Source organism: Lissotriton helveticus, chromosome 4_2 (genome assembly GCF_964261635.1).
Source record: "Lissotriton helveticus chromosome 4_2, aLisHel1.1, whole genome shotgun sequence".
NCBI classification, from domain to species: Eukaryota; Metazoa; Chordata; class Amphibia; order Caudata; family Salamandridae; genus Lissotriton; species Lissotriton helveticus.
In genome coordinates this window covers 136152342-136171877 of record NC_136064.1, presented here as the reverse complement: position 1 = coordinate 136171877, position 19536 = coordinate 136152342, and the positions used below count along the sequence as shown (strand labels likewise).

Genomic DNA, 19536 nt, shown 5'->3' with positions numbered 1-19536 from the left:
ATGTTTTTCACTGTTATTGACCTCAAGAATGCATTTTTTAGTGTTCCAATTCATCCAGACAGCCAGTTTCTTTTCGGATTTTGTTTAAATGGAAGGAGCTATATGTTTACACGCGCTCCTCAAGGATTCACAGAAAGCCCTAGTATTTACAGTCAAGCACTCAAGAGACAACTAGACAACATTCACATGCCAACTGACACTGCCCTGCTCCAGTATGTCGATGATCTACTGATCACAGCCCGTTCTGAACGTGCTTGCGAGCGAGCATCACTTACGGTTCTGTATTTTCTAGCCGAGATGGGGCACAAGGTGTCACCTTCGAAGCTTCAATTCTGTGTCCAGCAAGTGGTATACTTAGGACACTTGCTGTCCAAGAGGGGTAGGCAGTTGACACCCGACCGTATCCAGTTAATAGCGAGTCTTCCCCAGCCCAGAACCCAGAAGGAGGTACGTGCCTTTATCGGCCTTACTTCTTATTGTAGACAATGGATTCCCCAGTATGCATTCCTAGCCAAGCCACTGATACAGTTAACGACACAGGAGGCAGCCGTATCGACTGTCCTCCCTTGGACATCTGACCATACACTTAGTTTTAACGAGTTAAAGAAAGCCCTATGTCAAGCTCCAGTTCTAGCTACACCGAACTACAGTAAGCCTTTTACACTTTTCGTTACTGAACGCGAAGGTACAGCATTATCTGTCCTCACACAAGATCAAGCAGGTCAATACAAGCCCTGTGCTTATTTTTCGAGCACATTAGATCCAGTCGCCCAGGCGTTGCCTGCGTGCCTCAAGTCAGTTGCAGCCACAGCACTAGCTATCAGACAAAGTGATTCTATAGTTTTAGGACATTCCTTGACAGTACAAGTTCCACATTCAGTAGAAGTTCTTTTAAACCGAACACAAACTCAGCACTTGACAATTGCACGTTTAACAGGTTATGAATTGACACTGTTCCAGCCGCACATAGAAATTAGACGCTGCAACGTCCTGAATCCTGCTACACTGTTACCATCAGTTAGTTCAAATCCAGACACACATGATTGTGTGGAAGTAGTTAACATTACGACAAAGCCAAGACAAGACCTGACAGATATTCCGTTACCAGATCCTGACCTGACACTTTATGTGGATGGTTCATGTATGAGAACTAGTACAGGAGAACTAGTCGCCGCGTATGCAGTGACTACTGACACTGAAGTTATTGAAACACACCGTATTGATACCCTGTCCGCTCAAGCAGCAGAGCTAGTCGCCCTGACACAAGCCTGTATACATGCCAAGAACCTGAAGGTTAATGTTTACACAGATTCACGTTACGCATTCGGAGTTGTACACGACTTCGGAGTGCTCTGGCAGGAGAGAGGTTTTATGACTTCTCATGGAACCAAGATTCAGCATGGTCTCCTTATTCAAGCCCTGTTAGATGCCATACATTTACCGACATCTATTGCTATCATGAAGTGCAAAGCACATACGAAAGTCACTGACATTATTTCCCAAGGTAATGATTTAGCAGACCGCACAGCCAAGCTTACAGCACAGACTCCAGACATTCCAGTTAATCAGACACAGACACATACTCCAGATCCGATTACATGCATGACAGTTAAGGACCCTACTCAAGATGTCATAGATATCCAGTCACATGCTACTCCCGATGAAATCAAGAAATGGTCTGTACAAGGAGGGGTCCAGACAGATCAGGGATGGGTAACGAAGGGTAGAGCCACATGGTTTCTCCCCGATTCTATGGTTCAAGTCATTATCAATACCGCACATAGTCCAGCACATTTAGGAGAAAAAGCTATGTTAGACAGTATCCAGAACATTTGGTTCAACAAGCATTTACGAGCTGCAGCCAAGCAGAAAGTCCGTACCTGTATGATATGTTGTCAGTTTAATCCAGGTAAAAGTGTCCCGGTGGAACAAGGTGGTTTCCAGCCCCCTGACCACCCTTTTGAGGTTCTCCAGATGGATTATATTCAAATGGAGCGATGTCGAGGTTTCAAGTATGTCCTTGTAGTTGTATGCGCCTTGTCCAGATGGACAGAAGCATATCCAGTCCCAGATTACACAGCCGCGACCACTGCCAAGCAGTTGGTTCGTGAATTCTTCCCTAGATATGGACTCCCTAGAGTCGTATATTCTGATAACGGCCAGCCATTCTCATCTGAACTCATGAAACACGTTTCCCTTTTGTTAGGGTACCAGTGGAAGTTCCATTGTGTACGCCATCCAGAAGCAGCTGGACTAGTCGAAAGGCATAATCAGACTCTGAAAATCCGTATAGCAAAAGTATGTAAAGACAAGGGTGTGGATTGGCTAGTAGCTCTGCCAGTCGCTCTGTTTTACATGCGCATGGTCGCACATTCCAGATCAGGTCTGTCCCCGTATGAGGTCGTTTTCGGCCGCCCCCCTAATATGTGGGGTACTCCTAGACCCCGAAGTATTACCGATGTTTCATGTAATATGTTGACAGATTACCTAGCTTCCTTGATGTCTGCCCTCAACTCATGTCGTTCACAGGTTGCCGCCGCATTTCCAGACAATACCGAGGTGGCACCGCACGAGATCGTTCCAGGCTCCCTAGTGATGATCAGAAATTTTGACAGATCAAGTCCGCTGGAACCACGTTGGAAGGAGCCACGTCAGGTCCTCTTGACCACCCGAACTGCCGTCAAGTTGGAAGGCAGGAAGGGGTGGGTCCACCTTTCTCATGTAAAACTTTTCAAAGGACCGAAACCAGTCTTCAAAAACATTTCCAAGAACATTTCCCAGGATTCGAAGAATTGCCAGAACATTGTTTTAAAGGACTGTCCCGCACAAGACTTTATTACAACCCCTCCCTTGTTAGAGAAAACTCCGCAACAGGAGTATAAGTTAAAGCTCAGGTCTAATAAGTCAGCCAGTTTGATTGTATAAGTCCTCCCCTAGGTGAAACGGTTAGACTGTTTCTGACATGTATAAAATAGACCCCCATAGTGAGAGAGTCAGTCAAAGCTCAATCAAATGTATCGTTTTTCTGAGTTTCATATTATTCATCAGCATAATGATTTCCTGCACCAGCTATGCTTTCTATCTGTGTTTTTCAGTTCCTCATGTAAATAAGCATTCTAATGTTACAGTAGAACACACGTTTAGTGATCTGCCTCCTCACGAATATGCATACCGCCTCGCTATGCGTAACAATACCTTCATCCGTATGTTACATTATTCACACCAGACCAGCAATGCCACTAATTGTTGGGTGTGTGGTCGACTCCCCCCTTTCCAGACACCGAAGGGAGTTCTGCCACTCTTTCCTTATCCATTCTCACACAATGGTTCGTGTGGAGCATGGTCCACGTTAACGTCATCCTCAACAGATATGTCTTTTCTTAACAGTACATGTTTCCCAGACAAGCAAGGTCTCCCCCACAGAACAGGTTTAGATTTAGAAAATGAAGTATATAATTTAGGAAATTATTCGTCGAATTTCATGGTTCTGAATGTTCAGTCTGATACTACTCCAGACTCACCCGCTATTTCAGTACTACCAGTCAAAGGCGAATTATGTGTCCGTAGTTATGGTTCTGTACATATAGGTCATAGTGAATGTACTACTGTTATCCAGTATAGTGACAGTGGGAAATCAGTTTTCAAAGCTTCACGTCATTCTTATTTTATTTGTGGTCAAACTGCATATGTCCGTCTGCCCCTCGATTGGGAGGGAACCTGTTACATTGCTTTCCTACTGCCACCTGTTTTTCTAGCCCCACCTGACTATCATAGGAATTCTTTCTTAGTACACACTAGACACAAGAGAAACCTCCCGATTGTCGATTATACTGAAACCGCCGCAGAGCAATTCATTGATATAGATAAAGGTGTTTTCCCTTATTTAGGTACAGTTGTAAATAGTAAGCTAATCCGTAGGTTAACAAGAACCCTTGAAGCAGTAGTAGATGAGACTGCCTCTGCTCTAGGTAACTTAACTGAAGAGCAATCCTTTATGAGAATTGTCGTTTTACAGAATCGTCTCGTCCTTGACGTCATACTGGCCGATAGGGGCGGGGCCTGTAGAATTCTCGGATCCAGTTGTTGTATTTTCATTCCAAATAACGCGCCGTCTGTTTATTCAGCTATAACCAGACTCCATAAAATTGCCCATCTGTTACACCAAGATCCAGGCACCTGGACATGGTCCGGTTGGTTCTGGAATATAATTTCCGCGTGGGGTTGGAAAGTCCTGTCCTTTTTAGGTATTGCAGTAGCGATCATATTTAGCTGCTGCCTCTGTATACAATGTGGCCCTGCGATTTGCAGCATGTGTGCTACCTCTTGTATTCCCAGTCCCAAGCCCCGTTCTAAATCCCGTTCCAAGACAATTCGAGACGAGCAAATGGTACTGTATGAAATGATAGATGGTATCATGAATATTGATGTTTCCTGATGGAAACGTAGTGACAAGGAGGGAATGTGGAAAAGTAAATTTTGCCATGTTCTGTGTCCCTACGCCTCATCCATCATATGTTATGTGTGCATGACCAATATGCATATGTTATTCCCCATGCCTGATTAATGACGCAATTACAGTTGTGTCCACCTCTAGTATGTTAGTTTCCAGTCCTCGTGAATACTACGAATATCAGGCCTATGTAAGTAATGTTGCCACGTTTCTCAGTGTGCACGTTATTCAATTATAAAGTCCCCGTTTCCAGGCCTCAAAAGGGCCCGGATCACAGATTCAGCTCCTGTCTCCTGAAAGCCTCGCTGAGGAGCGATACAGCCCCCACCTGTATCCTCGACCCTTCACTTACTTCCTGCCTTGCAGTGCCCGGTGCACCCCGGCTCTGCCTCTGAGTCTGCCAAAAGTATGTTATAGTTCCAGTTATCAGTTCAGTCCTCCTCCTCTGCATTCCTAAGCTACTGAACTGCATCAACAGTTTCCGTCATTGTCTAGCCTTCTCGTCTCCATGTTAGAGAAATACTGTATTTTATGGTCATTTAGTATTCTTCATCACGCACTACATGTAGAATAATGCATGGTCCAGTCTTAGAATCAAGTTAGCTTTTCCCCTCATGACTTTTAGTTTATATCAACATGTTCCCTAAACATTAGATACCAGATAGGGTTTAGGTACATGTCGCTCCGACCCTCCAGACTTTAGTCTCTGCTCCTAGCACAGAGTTCGTAGCCCCCAGTTTCTCCTAGTAACACGTCATTGCCAGTTTTCGCGCACCATTAGGTTAGAGGTCCCGGCTCCTTAGGTAGCCCCCTCCAAAGTTTCCGCCCATTCATGACATATTCTGTTACGTTTGCATCACATGTCTATGTATACGCCCAGTTACACCTCTTTTTACTGTTATCTCTCGCGACTGCTACGCGTCACGCCTTCTACTCCACCTACTGTTACGCCTACTGCAATGTAATGCTATGTGTTTGCGCTATGTATATAAGTCAATGTTTTGTTATTAAATGTTAGCGCGCTCATCCCAGACCTAGCCCCAGCAGCTGCTGGGCCTCTTTTCCCCTGCTGGGCCCCAGTTGTCCTGCTGGGCCCTGTCATTCTGTTCCTATGCAGGTTGTCCTGATCCTGTCCTTATGCTGTAATAAACCTGCAGAAACTCCTACTACCTCGAATCTTGACTCTTATTTATTGAGCTATCTGTTATGCTATAAGTCTAGTCAAAAATAGGGTATTATTTATTTATTTACCACATTGCAGGGAATTAACCTGTAGCCAGCCAGCAACATCCCACATACAGTCATGAAATACCTCCACCGATATTGAATCCTCCTTCAAAGGAGAGGATCAATTGAGTGTCATCCGCATAGTTAATCGTATTGATCTTGTATGAATTAATCAAAGACACCAGAGGATTTAGATAAAGGTTAAACAAAATGGGGCTGATTGACGAGCCCTGAGGAACACCATGCGGTACTGGAAAGAACGCAGATTAAAAAGGAGGGAGGGCCACAGCCTGCTGTCTGCCCTCAAGAAAGGATCGAAACCAACACAGGGCACATCCACTCACCCCGGCCTCCTGCACTCTACGTAGGAGGATCTCATGGTTTACCGTATCAAATGCGGCAGACAGGACAAGCAAAATCAAAACGGTTGCCTGTCCCCTGTCTGCACGCATTTGAAGCTCATCCATGGCCGTAACCAAGGCCGTCTCCGTCCCGCGGGCAGGGCGAAAGCCAAATTGCAGATCCTCCAACAACTGATGTTGCTCCAGATGTTTAGACAGTAAAAAACTAACCCTGCGTTCAACAATCTTTGCAGGGAACGGGAGCAACGAGATTGGTCTATAATTCTTAGAGCACTCTGGATCCAACGCAGGTTTTTTCAACAGCGGGGAGATCGGGGCTTGTTTCCAGCGAGCGGGCACGATGCCGCTGGCCAAAGACTGGTTGCAGATCAGGCGAAGGGCAGGAAATAATTCCACCTCATACTCTTTCCAGATCTTGTGCGGGACCGGGTCCATAGGTGAACCGGAGGAAATGCCCCACGCCAGCCTCCTGAAGTCCTCCTCCCCAAAGGGAGGAAACTCCGATAGTTGATCCCCAGGCTGCTGACAGAGGCCATTGTCCCTGTCGATCAAGATCCCGTCCCTCAATACCTGGGAACCTCTGGTCACAGTGGGGACTTTGAGATCATTGATAATAACCTCAATTTTTTCCCTGAAGAACTTGGCCAAGTTCTCACAGAGTTCCTGCGAGGGGGATATCGAGTTCTTGGAGCAGTTAGGGCTGGTGAGGCTATTAAAGATGCTCCTAGAGCTATTTGAAGCATTGCAGATCGTGGAGCAAAAATATTCTGCTTTAGAGTTATGGATCAAGATTTTGTAGTCAGCCAATTTAAGATTCCAAAGCAGCCTGTCTGAGTCCTTATACCCCCGCCTCCATTTCCTCTCTGCCTGTTTACAGGCTAATTTAGTGGATTTCAAAGTATCATTAAACCAAGGGGCCGAGGCTCTGCTTTTGCATCTGACTTTTTTTACCGGGGCATGGGAGTCTAACGTTGTAGTAATCCTGAGGCACAACGCGGCCAAGTTCTCATCGACCTGTTTGTCCAGGGAGAAACAATCACCGACCTTGAACACCGAGTCTGACAGTCGCAGTCGTGCAAGGGCCTTCCAGTCCCTGCACAGAACATCAGTGGTGGTGCGCGCCAGTCGGGTCCGGACAGTATTAACGTTAACATAAAATTTGATTAAAAAGTGGTCAGTCCAGACTAAAGGTAAGGTTTTCCCCATGTGCAGCAGATGAGGGCCGGAGAAGAGCAGGTCAAGGCAATGACCATCCTTGTGAGTAGCACCCACCACCTGCTGAAAGAGGCCCAGATCTTCGCACGAGTGGAGAAGATTACGGAACCCTACATCAAGGGGACCGTCTGGCCAGAGATTAAAGTCCCCTAGGATTATCAGATTATTGTGGGTAGCTGCCATGTTCGTGAAAGTAGTTAGCAGATAATGTTGTTGCTGAGCCGTAAAGGTCCCAGGGGGTCTGTAGGAGATGACCCCAGTGGTAATAAGGCCAGAGGCATTCTTTAAAGCCAGGCCAAGTAGCTCCACCCCGTTAACTGGAGCCATCTCAATGGTTCCAACTAGCCAGGGGGCCCTGTAAATAATCCCCACCCCACCCCCCCTTCCATCGGGTCTAGGGAGGTGAAGGATTTTACAATCTGGCGGGCAGGCCCAACCGGACTCAATCTCGCAGTCAGGGCGAGTCCAGGTCTCAGTCATAAATAAAACATCAAGCTGATGTGATTCAATTAGCAATTGGATTTCCACACAATGTTTTGGCATAGACCTCACATTAAGGAGTCCGCATGAGAGAAGGCTTCCACTCAGGAAATCGCTCAAGGGAAGAGCTGAGTCAGTGAAAGCAGGATTGCCCCCACTGGCACATCGTTCCCCTATATTGAGCAAGGTCTCCCTGGAATAATGTCGAGGATCAATTTTTGAAGAGGACACCCTACCTTCGCCAAAAAGAACAGCATGGTTGGCGCTGGACGCTACCTTAGCGCGGACGGGTGCAGACGGGCTTGCCTTTGGTGCGCCTTCGGCCCGCTTGCGGCAATATATGTGGACTATTGTCTCCATGTGTCCCTTGTAGTTGTTGCGCAGCAACCAAATCGATAGGGTCTGTTTGGCCTTTTTATTAAAAACACGAGTGTTTTGGACACGCGCGTTTTCGAATCCAACGTTGTGTATATATAAACACGTGCTTAATCGAATCCAACGTTGTGTCAAAATTTCAAAGCAATCGGTGAAGAAATTTTAGAGATTTAAGATTTTCAACAAATGAACATTGACATTTTTATGTGTCTGTTCGGGCTTTCGATTAAAAACACGCGCGTATTCGTCACGCTCCTATTGGAATCCAACGTTGTGTATATAAAAAGACGTGTGTATTCAAATTCAACATTGTGTCAAAATTTCAAAGCAATCGGTGAAGAACTTTCGTAGATTTGCAATTTTGAACAAATGAACATTTACATTTTTATTTATATAGATGCCAACCTCCTTCAGTCCGGCAACAGTCTTTGTCTGATGGCTGGTGCAGGAGCAAGAAAGGCACCTGCTCTAGCATTCAGGGAGGGATTACCTGGGCTGGAGTGTAATTATGAGAGAGAATGAGCGAGTGTTACAGTGAGGGAGAATGACAATGACTGTTACTGTGAGGTAGTATGAGTGAGTGTTACAGTGTGGGCAAATGACAATGACTAACTGTGTGGGAGAATGTCAGTGTTACTGCGACGTAGAATGACTGAGTGTTACAGTGTAAGAGAATGAGTGAGTGTAACTGTGAGGGAGAATGACATTGAGTGTTATTGTGAAGGAGAATGATAGTGAGTATTACTGTCACGAAGAATGATAGTGAGTGTTACTGTGGGTAAGACTAAGTCACAATCTGAGTGAGTCAGAATGGGTGAGACAGCAAGAATCAGTCAGATAGTTTTTGTCAGTGAGTCTGAGTGGGACTGAATATGAATGAGTGAGAATGCTTGAGACTAGGTGAGTTAGTGAGATCGAATTAATCGGAGTAAGATTCATTGAAAATGAGTGGGACTAAGTGAGACTGACTGAGAGTGAGTCCGAGTGAGTCACAGTCTGAGTGAGACTGAGTCAGAGAATGTGAGTCAGAATGAGTGGGACTAAGTGGAAACGAGTGAGACTGGGTGAAACTAGGGGAGTGAGATTGATTGAGTGAGAAAAAGTGGGTCTGAGTGAGAAGGAATGAGATTGATTGAGACTGAGTTTGACTTACTGAGACTGTGTGAAACTGAGTGAAACCGAGTGACTCACAGTGGGACTGAGAAACCCCCCAGTGCTGAACCCACTGAGAATTCAAGCTCACTCACTGAAATTGAAGCCAAAGATTAGACTCCACAACTTGTATTGGTCTCCAGCCGCTGGTGGGTTGATTATGCTTTCAGAGGAGGGTTTGGGGCTGACGATCTCACAATGGCGGAAGGGTTGACTATGAATGTTGTGACTTGGTGGCATCGGCATTCGTCATATGGGAGGGGGAGAGGAGTGATGGGCCCCAAAAGCGCTGGGATGCCTGGTTTCACCCTGGGGGTGCCCAGGAGCGGACACTCACAGGGAAAACCAGGAAGGGTTCCTAAGCGGTATACGGACAGCGCAGGGAAACTACCTCAGGGAAGTAGCTGTGCGCTCTTTAAATACCGGTACATTTACATTTACATTTACATTTGTACGTTGGTTTGACTAGGTGAGGAAAAAGGGGGTTCTATGTTGGGCTGATGGGGCTCAGTGGATTAAATGGGGGCATCATGGTGAGTGTAGAGAGTCGTGAAACTGGTCGTTTTGCGACAAAGTGATGTTCGAGGACTGAATCATAACATTGCTGCTGTTACTGATGGAAGATGGTCAGATTTCCAAGGAGAGATGGTGAACAATTGGTGGTTAATTTTCTTGCCTGTGCGATTACGTTCGGCTTTTGAAACTTAAAGTTCCTTTTAAAAGGTTTCCAGGTAGTAGTATTATTGTAGGTGAAAAAAGAAGTCCCTCAGTGAGTGTTTCTTGGAATTTGTTCATAATCTTGTGTATCAAATTGATGTGGCAGTTTTCAGTAGATTTGCTGACTGAGAAGAGAGATCTTATATCATTTTGGACAGTGTGGCACAGGGTCAGATGCTGTTCCGTTGAGGCAGGGCGTGCCTAGTAGAGAGCAGCATTGTAGAGTCCTGGTCAGTCGGCGAGATCTTAGGGATTTAAGAACTCCATGTAGGTCCTTGTGAAGGTCATAAAGATGGACAGGAAGTAAGGTGTATATAACTTTCTGTGTTCTCATCTTGATATCTTCCTTCTAGTTACCTCGAGAATTAAAACCTTGCCCTTAGGTATAGTTCAATGGGAAACGCTCAAAGCCCACTGCTCAGATCAGACAGAGACCTTGCCAGATTTGCCAGATTCCCCAGTCCTCCATTTTAAACACTCCTGCCCAGAAATTAATCAATGATGGATTCCTTTAGCCACACAGGCAACACCACCACCTGCTTAACACTCACCCATCTTCATACATGTCTAGTACACGCAGCCTTTCCATGCGTGCCCCATGTGCATGGAGGAAATAGATCCATGTACATGAAGGTAGCAGAGGTTACCAGGAGAGATCAAGAGGCTTCTCTCCTCTGAAGGTAACAGCAGTAAAAGGCCTGTCCCCCTCCCTCCCCACTAGAATTCATGCTGTCGCCACAGAACATCTCTCTCTGAGAAGTGAGAGGATGGTTATGCCCCTCTGGTTCTGGGAACTGTGGGACCTCAGTGCATCTATAAGACATGCTCTTTGTGAATTAGGGCAGAAACCAACCTTCAGAGACATCTAGTGACTTTCAATCAAAGAACAACACACCTTACAGTGTCAAAGGTCATATTCCATGGCCCACTCATACATAAATAAAATACATTCCTAATGCATAATATTGTATTGGATAAAGTAAAACTCTTCTGATCTCTTGGTAGTGTATTTGACTGGTAGGGTTTTGGCGGATATGTGAACACTCAAGTACTCCAAGTTGAAAGGCCGCTTCCAACTCTACTAGGAAAATAGTAACGTTTCAGTGTTTGGTTCCACTTTTTTGGTCACAAACCATTTGTACATTTCATTATGAATCACATTTAGACGGGCACGCCCCCTCCTAATTATGATTCATTATGAGTTGCTTAACCCAATATCGAGTTGGAAAGACTTGCGACTCACAAAATGGGTCTTGTACAGTACTAAACACATTTTTTAAATTCTCATGGCTTGCAACAAGAATAACATCAGCCCTTAATTTGTGATCTTGCATCAAATTTTAACTTTTAATGAAAAACATTCACCATTGCTTCTGCACTTTTATTCATAGACCAAACACATCTGCAGAAAGCTTCCAATGTTTCGATTTCTCCCCAGTAATGAACAGTGCAGTCTTCGGGATTGGGCGACAGTGTTCAGACTGTATTATATCTACTTCTCACACAGTCACGTGCCTTAAGAGAGACCTCAGATTTTGATTCATTCACACCTTTTGACCATTAGTTTATGTAGATAATACTAGCTCATTTCAACAATCCTCGCCCACTACCTCAAATTTGCTATATTTTGTGGCCAAATCTAAGTCAAAATATTAGCTAATATCAAGACATGAAGCAGGCGAGGTAACTGCGTGAGTTACGGGTCAGAACCTGCTGAGATGTCTGTATGCCCTGCAGGCCAGATCTTTTAAGGCTTGCAGAAACAACTTACTCTTTTATCTTTTTAAGGTTCATAAATTGAGTTATATTTAATAGAGGTAAAGGTAACCTTAGTTCCTTAAAGCGTGCTGGAAGGTTGACCGTGTGGTAACAATTTATTAATAATGGCGTTGTTACAATCATTATCGTTAGCTGGGGTATTAGTCTCTGGAGTCATGCAACACATGATAAGCTACCAATAACTGTCCTTGATTTGCAACAGCATCATGCGTCATGTCCAATGAATTAATTTTTCCTGATCAAGAATATGTATCATTTGTCTGGCTGGTATTAAATTCAGTGATTAACTGTGTATTGCTTATATCCCACAGATGCTGGACTAATGAACAATTACCAGGAGCAAATCCGTGAACACTGGGCTGGAATTTTAGAGCCGCAGGAGACATTATTTTTAAAAACCAAAGGAAAACCTTTACTGGATGCAGAGAAGGAAGTGGCATTCAGAAGGTGGAGCAGGTGCCACTGGAGGCAGAGAGGTCAGGCACAACATAAAATGGGTCCGTCCATGGAATATGAAAATGGTGCCAGCAATTCACCAGGCTCCAGCAATCAAAATATGAGCCCCACGGAGGCTAAAGAGTTCCCATGTACCGATTGTGGGAAGAACTTTAGCCATGCAAAATACCTTCACTCGCACCAATACATACACAGAGGAGACAAACCATATGGATGCGATGAATGTGGCAAGAGCTTCAGAGAATCACGCAAACTGATCACCCATCAGAGGGTGCACACAGGAGAGAGACCCTTCAAATGTGGGGATTGTGGCAAGGGTTTTAGCCAGGTTGCTCATCTCAGCAGTCACAAGCGAATGCACACAGGAGAGAAACCATACACTTGCAACGAATGTGGAAACCATTTTGGACACTTATCGACTCTGATCTCCCATGTCTTGATACACACAGGAGAAAAACCCTACAAATGTAGTGTTTGTGAAAAAGGTTTCCGAAGGTTAACAGATAAGCGTAGACACGAGAGGACGCACACGGGAGAGAAACCATATAAATGTAGTGAATGTGGCAAGAGTTTCAATCAGTCAGGGAGCTTATACACACACCATCGAATACACAGTATTGAACGAATTACATTATGAGCAAAATAGGCACATTTATGCTTCTGTTATCGAACTCTGACAAGCTGTCACAGGATCCTAGCTAGCTAGTAAAATATTCCTAAAATAACCGTTATATATGAAACCGATTCTTCAAAACCTAAGAATACGTAATTAAAAATAAGAAAAAACATACTGTAAATTAAGGTATTAGTGAGAAGAATGCATCCACCTCTCAGGTTTAACTGTATTATCCAGATTTTATGACCTGGCTGCTAAGACTACGAAAGCCAAACTCTGAGTGACTGAAGAACCGTACAAAGAAAGCACAAATACATGTCTTAACAAACCTTTAGGAACCTTGTCAAATATTGTTCTAAGTTGAAACACCGTAGAGACTATGAGTAGGTAAAGACCTTCATGTGCTTTGATCACACAGAACACCAAACCTCTGACTGTTTTAGTTTGAACAAAAACTCTTAAAAAAAAAAAAATTTTACACTTAAAAACCAACTTACAGTTTACGGAAAACAACTACTCGGAAAACTGTATTGTACCACCTGGCCACATCGTTTACAGGAAAAGAAACCATGCTGCGTCATTTTCTAAGAGACAGAATGACTAGAACATGAGCAGACTGTTGTATGTGATTCAGGACAAATTAAGAATATGTCCTGGGACCACATAGTCATCGCCCCTAAAACCGTAGCACTATTTCAGCTCTAGGCAAGTGGACACGTTATTGTGTTATCTGTAATATGTTGACCTTGCATTTTGTGTCATAGTATAGACACAAACCAATCACTAAACAAAGATAAGACCAATCTGTTTATTAAATCGAAGCAGTGTGATATTAGTTGCCAAATTTTAGTCCTATTTAGAAAACATCTAAGATCATTGAACAAATAAACCGATGAGTTCACCCTTGGGGCTGTTATAATGGGGATGAAGAAGCGGGATGAGGCTACCGAATGCATAGAAAAAATGAAACCTATGAGCGGTAAGTGGAATCCAGCAGTGAAAAGCTACAGTAATCCCAAGAAAGTATTTCCTGCTTGCACAAACAGACTTGCCAGTATTACAAACCATTCTGGGTGAAGGTAGTGTGACAGAAGATATGCTGAAATGTTCAAGGTGAAGGAAAGTTATAGGGAGGAGTGAAGGATTCAAATATAATAACTTCATCTTGATTCAAAAACAGTTGCACCTTGTTGCAACCTAGGAAACAGTATGTTTGTCCCAAAGAATTATTTAGGGTTCTAGGAAAAATGTACCCAGACAGACTGACAACTTGGTAAAAATTATAACAATTCTCAGACCATGATATCTTAGAAATAGCATTTATTTAAGAACTACGGAACCAAAAAATAAAGCAATAGCACGGTACAAAGCATGACTGCTCTGAACATTGCGATCAAATGGAGAACTTTAGGGTCGAATTAAATTCTTTTCTTATGTGAGCCAACATGGAGCCAAGGAAAATTTATAACATCAGGATGTGAATAAAGGAACGTAAATAGCGGATCTATCTATCGAACTGCTGTATCCAGTTATGAATGCTGTCGGATGGCATGGTTTTAAAATGTAATCCTGGCAACTAAAGAAAAACGGCGATAGAAGGCTGTAATAGGCAGCCACAGAAGAGGTATGCCAACTTTAAAACGAGTTAAAAAGATTACACTGCATCCTTTCAGCCTAAAGTTATAGAGTGCAGAAAGCCCAGGAACACTTGAAAATAAAGAAATACAAACCGTCCCCTTTCTAAAAGAAAGGACAGAATTGACTTGTGCAAAGGTTCTTTCTCGCTGCTTCTATATGGCGACGAGTACATTGTCAACCTCTTCGGACTCCCTGGCTTTTGTCGTAGCCTCGCGTGTTGGACAGGAGACTCTCACATAGGACCCACTCCTCCAGACTGGACTCACCGTATGACTACAGCAGGTTTGACACATGCTCAGCCTGGATACATGCAAGAACAACATGTTTAGGAAGTGGATGCTTCTTATTGAAGATTAATACAGACATCAGATAATGCTATGAGCACAGAGAAGAAAAAAGCCTACATGAGAATGTGAAAAATGAATAAATCACACACTACTGTTCAGTATTGATGCTTTAATCCGCGAGGGTCTTGCGCATAGGAGAAAGTTAATTTCGTACAGGATATGATGACTTTTTGTTTTTTAGATGAACTCAAGCCGTAGAGGATACACAATGAACTTTGGAATTGCATGAATCCTTCTCCCAAAAGTTTAGAGAATGAGACATGAGCATGCATCTGTTCACCTTTGAATCCTTATATTGACAGATAAAAGAAGCCCTGTAAGGCCCACAAACCGGTACAAGTGATGCTAACGTGTCCCTAAAATCGAATGGTTCTTGGTTACGCGGCGTAACATCTGCGCAAAACCGCAGGGATGTTTGTCACCATTGCACCAAAATGTAAACACACCCTGCTGATGAGGTCCATCACTCCCAGAATAAAGAACATTAATGCATTTTGCACTTCTTTGTCAATCTTTCTGTTTGTCTCTGAAAGTACCTCTTATAATAAATGCTCTTAAGTCATTGGCAAGATGTCCAGCTTTGACAAAACGCTACTAGTGCCTGGTTGCTAATTTAAGTGCTTACTATATCACTTGTAAATGAACGATGTGCTGCTCTTGTGATGGGCTGATGAAGCTGAGATACCAACTTAAATGACCTAGAGCTGCAATACAATAACTAGCAATTCGTATTAGAGGGTCATTGATAGACCGGGCAAACTTTGGTGTATTAGATTGATAACTTTGTGGAGGGTGTAATGGTAACGCTGTTTTTCAAGAAGATAAGAAATTTGTTTCCAGTGTAAGCCAAGTTACATTTTTGTAAAACACAAACCTAACCTCAAAAGTTGTTCACTTTTTGAAGTTTGTGCTTGGTTTGCCATCAGTTGAGACCCACTGCAAGTGGGGTTTGTGATGTTTGTAGGATATTTTAAGATTCTATGTCCGGAAGTGAGGCGAGGATTATGCTTACTGTCTTAGCTTTATTGTACAACAGCAGCATGGGCCACAAAGAGCAATAACTACCTTTCCCATGAAACCTAGGGAAAGAAAACAGATTGTCCAATTAGTGAACAGCCAGTACCATAATAGTCCTTCCTGTCTTCCCACCCCCCTTCCTCTTTGCTGCTTTTTAGCCATAGCGATACAAAAGAGGATGATGGACGTAAGCTGGGTGCCTCTTCCTCTCAGTTCTTCTCTTGCAGTTCTTCGGTATTATTGCATGCTAGATTGGGGGTCAACTAACTAATTTGCCTTTCCTCCCTAACAGAGGGTGCGTAGAAGCGCATCTCAGCACTGCTCCGGCGCCGCTGATATTTATACCATCAATGGGCTGCGCTCGAGCTGTTGTGGCCACTCCCACTAGAGGCATCAGCGTCTACCATATCCCATGCGATAGAGCCCTGAAGACAGCTCCTCATCGGTGCAAACTCCATTTTGAATTTGGAGTGACCGCTGTGAGAGCCTTGGCCATACGCAACACCTGGAGCGTGACACCCCTCATTGGGGTCTGTGCAGCCATGAAAACTCATCAACATAATACTGCTTGTTAAAGACACCCACAGTTGAGTCTGTATTGGTGCAAATTATCCCTGGCACCTTGTAGAATTGACGCCCCATGGGGTCTGGATTATCCTATGGGCATTAGGCCAGTGTTTTACTACTGGGACAGGCCCAAGTGTTTAGCCCTAGTGAAACAAAAAGGTACTTCTGTCCCAGGGTAAAAGTCACTATTGAGCAATTGGCTCCCATATTAGCTGCATCCCAGTGCCATATTAATGTTAACCCCTTCGCTACGCGGCAAATTCCGCCGTAGTGCGAGGGGGGAGGCGGGGCTGGGCGTGGTGCTCAGGTACCCAGGAGGGCTCCCGGCCGTCATGAGTCACGGTAGTCATGTGCTCATGACGGCCGTCAGCCGTCTGTACTCCGCCCACTGATTAATTCTCCCACACAGGCGGGGAATTAACCGTGCATGGGCGGAGTGGCAACGCTCGGACGGCTCCCGACCGTCATAAGCACATGACTACCGTGACTCATGATGGCCGGGACTTATCCTGAGCATGGAAAAGGTTAATAACAGTTTGTATTAACAAAACCCTACCCTTAGTGCTCCAGTATGCAATTCACTGAGGCAGGCCACATAGAGGACGACACTGCGCCTCCCTATTTTTCATTTGATGATGAGTTCTGCAAAGCAGTGGTGCTTCAGTCCACCTAGCATTTGCCTCAGCTATTTCACCTCTAGAGTGTAAACTATTACAGTTGGATTATTGCTACACAGATCCTTTTCTGATGGAACCCATCCTGACGTCTGCCCTTCCAAGGGGGGGGAGCAAGCGTAAACACATGCAGGGCAAGGATATAGGTGCTTTTGCCTGCTTAAAGGAATACGCGTTGTCACAGTCCTTACCCCCCTCAGACAGCCTGGTCCCTGCTGCAGCGGACAAAGGCCCAGGCGGGCCGGATCCCTCACCGTCTATCCCAGATACCTCATACCATTTAAATGCTGACGATCATCATGGAGATTCGGGCGTTGAACCCAGCCCATACAGAACTTGGCGTCCTTCACCGGGCGGGGGATGTCCTCTTCTGCTTAACCAGGGAGTCTGATACCTCAGACATGCTGGACCCGGACGATTTATTGTATTTCCGTTCTGTGGAATGGTCTTCCACCCAAAAAAAATAGCCGCTTATGTTTCTGGCAGATTGAGTAAACCTTTGAAAAAGAATGCCTCTGCCCATTCCTAGATGGTAAGGTGACCATAACATCGGAAATTGACCATAGGATGGCCACATTCTTCAGGATCCAAAGAAAGGCATCGATAGCTCATGGTCATACTGCCAAGATACATTTCTGGATACTTTGAGCCTAATCACAAAGATTCGCACCATGGTAAAAGAGGCTAAACAATCTGACTCCTTTATTACCCCATAAATCTTGTTGGGGTCGGCACAAAGCACAATTATTTTTCTAGGGAATGCTAACTGTACTTTATCTACAGAGCTCAGAAGATCCATACTTATGAAAGTGGATCCAAAATTCCAGGCAGGCCCCATCGAACAGAAGGAATTGTTTGGGAATCCTTTTGTTAAGGAGTTAGGGAAGATTGTAGCCACCTTCTCCTCCTTAGCAAAAGCCCAGGCTTCTATGAACCCATATTCACTCCCAAGGTTTTTGCCTGGGCCGGTCGTGGTAGAGGGCTCTCGACTGGCTGCTCCCTCTCCTCTGCCCCAGCAAGAGGCCAAGGCTCTCGTCGTGGACAGTGGCAAGACCCAGCAGGATTCAAAGGATTCTTCCTTTCAAGAGGTTTTCAACGGCATGGTGTCCGGGAAAGATTCCTGCGAAACTCCCACTACAGTGCCTCCGGTAAGTGTTCTTCCTTCTTCCTAACCAAGAATGGGGGGACAGTTCACTCATTTTGCTCACAATGGGAAAGGATTACGTTGGATGCTTGGGTCCTACAGACAGTTTGAGGTTTTTCAGATCGAGTTTTTAGGAACTCCCCACCAAAGAAAACTTCCTCACCCCCTTTTTCAAAATGCGTCTCTCTTTTGATCTTGCAAAAGTGTAGCATCTTCCAAAAAAGGAGCGATTTCCCAGTCTGGGCTTCATCGAAAAGGTTTAATCAGCAATATGTTCTTGGTAGACAAAAGGGATGGGGGTCACTCACCGGTCATCAGTCACCAGTTTTTCAACGAGTGGCTTATGTATCATCTCTTCAAAATGAAAGGGATCTACCTCCTAAGGGATGTCTTAAGGCTATTCGATTGGATGGGGAGTCTGGTCTTAAAGAATGCATTTCTCACAGTCACCATATTCCCGCCGCACCTAAGAAACCCTCAGTTCGTATGGGAGAGCCAGACATGCAAATTTACCACTCTCGTCCCTTCGGCCTTTAGTCAGCCCCTTGGTGCTACACCAAGGTCTTGTGTCCTTCCATGGAGACCACAGGCCCAAGTAATTCAGCTCATAGTGTATGGGTCAGTATCCTCCTTTCAGACCAATACCCAAGGAGACTTCAGGAACACTTCCAAATAGCAGTCTGACTCCTGGAGAATCTGGGGATAGTCATCAATGTGAAAACTCGCTACTCTCTCCAGCGCAGCGAACAACCTTTCTGAGTTCCATAATAGATCCCACAAAGCCACGATGAACTTACCAATTAAGAAGATTGTGAAGATCAGACAGGAATGCTGCAAAACTCTATCCAAAGAACAGACCTCTGAGGCAGATTTTCCGGGTAGTAGGCATGCTTTCGCCATCCATTCAGGCAATCTTTTCTAGTCCACTTCATTACAGGGACTTCAATGCCTATAATCTCACCACCTTCGCAAAGGTCTGACATACTCGGAACACCTTCCCTTGTCGGAGGAGAAGAGATGTGATGGTGGCTATTTTACCTGGAAGCATGGAGTGGGAGAGCAATCTTCAGTTTTAATCCAGATATAGGTATAGAATTGGAAGCCAGCAGAATCGGCAGAGGCATTCGATGCGGCGAGTCCTCTACAGGAGGACCATGATTTGCATAGGAACACCAGTTGCATATCAACTGTCAGGAGCTTCTAGCGGGCTCCTCTGCAGTGCAATGTTGGACCAAAGAGTGGGCACAGTGCTATGTTTTACTAAAAATGGACAGCTTCTCATCCATACGCTAAAATAGTTGCCTAAGTGGGACATGGTCG

The 19536-nt window shown here is 44.7% G+C and overlaps 1 protein-coding gene across 3 annotated transcripts in view; it reads left to right on the top strand.

The window, feature by feature from the left end:
- LOC144752258 (uncharacterized) overlaps window positions 1-15313 on the top strand; it is a 250705-nt gene extending 235392 nt beyond the window's left edge. For all 3 annotated transcript variants that reach the window (XM_078640268.1, XM_078640269.1, XM_078640270.1), the window contains one exon: window positions 12069-15313. In XM_078640268.1, the coding sequence (XP_078496394.1) occupies window positions 12069-12850 (782 nt within the window). In that variant the 3' untranslated portion in view covers window positions 12851-15313. The remainder of the gene's footprint in view (window positions 1-12068) is intronic.
- Window positions 15314-19536: the final 4223 nt, after the last annotated feature.